General features: G+C 36.3%; 1 protein-coding gene across 1 annotated transcript; it reads right to left on the bottom strand.

Moving 5' to 3' along the window:
* Positions 1-6: 6 nt before the first annotated feature.
* Positions 7-1,719, bottom strand: LOC124894466 (putative late blight resistance protein homolog R1B-16; the record flags this gene model as incomplete). The annotated part of the gene is made up of 2 exons (XM_047405131.1): positions 840-1,719; positions 7-665 (listed from the first exon to the last, which is right to left on the bottom strand). Coding segments are annotated over exons 1-2 (1,539 nt in total), but the record flags the coding sequence as incomplete, so codon positions are not given.
* Between the last annotated feature and the right edge of the window lie 2,010 nt (positions 1,720-3,729).

Below are 3,729 nucleotides of genomic sequence, written 5' to 3'. Positions count from 1 at the left end.
GGAATTCAAATTATTTCGAACTTCAAGCCACACAGACTTTGTCTTTTCCCTCCCTGCAATGACTCCAGCAATCAGATCAGCCACCAAAGGTAGTCCCTTACAATTTTCGGCTATTTCTTTTCCAACATCCAATAGTTCATCAGCGCAACTCTGCTCTCCAAATGCCCTTTTTTCTAACAACTCCCAACATTCTTCTGGACTTAGCAATCGAAGATTAAGAGGATCAGTGTTGACCTTTCCATGAAAAGCCACTTCCTTTTGTCGAGTCGTCAAAATAATTCTACTTCCTTTCTCAACATCAGGGAAAGGTCTTGTTAAATCATCCCATGTAGTAGTATCCCACATGTCATCTAACACAATTAGGTACCTCTTTCCAAACAGTTGTCTCCGCAGCTTATCGGCAACATCAATATCCACCCTGAACCTCAAATCCGAGCCAGTAACTTGATTAAAAAGTTTCACCAGCAACTTCTTCTCATCATATTCTTGGTTGACTGTGCACCATGCACGAATGTCGAAATTACTACAAACTGATTCATCATTGTATACTTTGTATGCCAAAGTAGTTTTGCCCGAACCCGGCATACCAGTGATTGAGATGACATCTAGATCTTTCGGTCCACTGGTGAGCTTACTAATTAACCAGTTTGTCTCCTCCTTAAAACCTACAATTATTTTACTAGTTGTCAATGATTTTCTTTCAACTGGATTCTTAGGAGAGTTTACAACAACGAGGCTCTTGCTCTTCGGAATCTTCTAAGGTAAATTGGAGACTTCTTCTCTGATAAGCTTGATCTTTCTTATGGTAATGGGAAGTGAGAAAATAAGATGCAAGAGACAATTATCTCGAACAATAATTGAATCAATGACATGTTTTGCCTCATATGCCGCATCTAAAAGACGTGCCCATAGATCTTTATACAATCTTTTCTCAACATTCACGAAAAATGATCTCATGAATTTTAGGTCTTCTCTCACCAACTCAATTTCTACCTTTATACAAGAAATTGAATAAGCATCGGAATCTAGCAAATCAGTTGAGTGTCTGTGTAACAGATGCATAAAGAGCTGTCCATCACTCATGGGGAAGCTCCATTGACACAGGTCCGGGGCTTTCAGAGAAACATATTTGACATCTTCCTTGAGGAGTTCAATATTTTTCAGCAAGTCTTGAGTTGCACGACTTGTTTCATCAGTACTCTCTCCACTCCTTGATTTTTCTTCTAAATCGTGAATAAGAGTTGATGTCTCCCTGATAAGTGCTCCAATACGTGCCATGAGATAAAATAATTTATCTTGACGAATAAAGTCCTTGGGCATATCAGTAACAATAATTAATAGGAAATCTATCATGACATGAATGTTTCGAGCCCCTGAAGTGCTTGCGGTAATAACAGTTACCATGTGCTCTTGTAGATGAATCAGATATTCTCTCAGAACTTCCGGAGAGGTTTCCAGGAGCTGTTTAATGAAGCATCCAACTTCTGCTGATGGTGAAGCTTTCAAATTTGTATAACATATGTGCATCTCCTCCAGTTCAACTGGAATAATCTTCATGAGTAGATGTGCTAGCTTGAAGAGTCGAGAGTCTCCATCAAGTCGATCATCCCAATGGAAGAGTCCAACTCTCTCAGCCATGAGTTGAAACTGAGGTAAGACACATTGAACAATCTTGTGCTCAACGCAACCATTCACTATCAACCCATGGGAATCTTTCATGTTGCCATACACTTTCTGAAGAATCTCTTACTGAGTCACCAAAGGAAAAATCTTTTCAGCAAAACACTTGGATATATGATGAAGATTCTGGAGTAGGAAGTTCAACTGCTCGTCAGTCATGGTGGCACTTGATGTAGAATGATAGCACGAGCTAATGCAATCATCAATATTATCCATGAGGCTAGGAAGAACATGATCCATGTTGTATTTACGCCCGACGTTATTTTCAACATCATTCAAAATTGGTCGAGGCAGATTGTCAACCTCTTGTCATTTGCCAGTCATTTTTGTCTTCAACTCTTCCAAATCAGAATAAGAAAGCTGGACGTATGTACAAATAAATAAAGCACCAATTTCAACTATTCAATTTGATTGGCAATGTCGACAGCATTTTGACCTTCTTCATTCTTTAACCTCTCAATGAAATCCAGAATGTTGACAACGTCTTTGCGAAGAGCAGAAAATGACACCTGCCAAATGATCAAAACCAATGTATTATTTATTTTCTATATTCATCAATATATCAAGGAAATAATCAAATCCATTGACTTGTAGTCTTTTATTGAATTTCATATCAGGAAGGAAAACTTTATGCATTGGTTTATACAATTGTGAGGTTTATCAACAGTTTTGTGCTTAAAGTTTTACTATTACTTATGGAATACATTTTTATTGCAGCTGGATTTTTGAAAAGAAATTAAAATAATTGTTGACCTATTATTTTCGTACACCCGCAAATTTGACTTTCCGTTGAATTATACTTTTTGGTAATTACTCCCTCTATCCCAATTTCTACGACTCACTTTCCTTTTTAGTCAGTCCCAAAAAGAATGACATGTTTCTATATAAGACAAAATTGAAAGAAAGGTGTGTTTTAAGTATTGAATGAAGGATTGGTGACATTGACCAACTTAAAGGGTCAAACATTATTAGGAAACTTGATTAAGTTAATTGTGGACTTGATTAAAATTTTCAAAACTTTCTAATCTTTTCAAAAATACAAATCAACCCAACGCACACCCTTCTTCAATCCAAATCAACCACTCTCTCTCCCCTCTCTCTCGATAGCTTCTCTAAACTCTCTCTCCCAACCAACAGTTCTACAAATTTCTCCTTTCAATCCTCAGAGACTTCAACCTCCGACGATAAATAGTTGGGCTTCGGGTTTCTTTTCGACTTCAACCTTCAATCGACGTGACAACCTTTCTCTCCGGCCACAACAGCTTCGAATTCTTCAACCTTCAATCGACGTGACAGCCTTGATCTCCAGCCACAACAGCTTTGAATTCTTTATCGTTCCTTTTCTTCTTTCACAGGTAAAAATTTATGGCCTTTTTAGTTTTAAAGAAAACGAGAAAATTGAGCCAACTTCTCTTATAGTTTTGGTTAACAATTTCAATATTTGTTGCTTTAATTGAAATACAGTCTGAATAAAACCCTAATTTCTGGTATTTTTTCTCTTCTATTTTCGAAGTGAATTATGATTTTTGTTGTTTGTTGCATTTTTTTGAAGTTTGATTTTTGTTGTTTGTGTTTATACAAACAAAACAATGATTTGGGTTGATTTGTTTTGTTCTTGTACTTGGTAAAAATGGTAATATTGCTATTTTTCTGTTGAACAAAATCATGCTGCTCTTTTTTGTTCTCTCCAATAGATTATCCATCTGGTGAAACATATTAACCATCTGATGCAACAGATTTATCATATGATGTAACAAATCAACCATCTGATGCAACAGAGGAACCATCAGATTAAAATTCTAATGCAATACATTAATCATCTGATGCAGCAGAGGAACCATCGGATAAAAATCTAATGCAACAGATTTAGCATATGATGCAACAGTTTAACTATCTAATCCAACAAATTAATCATATGTTGCAACATATTAACCATCAGATAAAAAATGAGGAACTATCGGATTAGTGATCTGATGCAACAGATGAACCTCCTATTGGATAAAATCCTATCAACTTTTCCTACAAAACATGTCAAAGACTTGATTGTTT

The sequence above is a fragment of the Capsicum annuum genome, unplaced genomic scaffold (assembly GCF_002878395.1).
Source record: "Capsicum annuum cultivar UCD-10X-F1 unplaced genomic scaffold, UCD10Xv1.1 ctg74374, whole genome shotgun sequence".
Lineage (NCBI taxonomy): Eukaryota > Viridiplantae > Streptophyta > Magnoliopsida > Solanales > Solanaceae > Capsicum > Capsicum annuum.
This window is presented reverse-complemented; position numbering and strand designations above follow the sequence as displayed.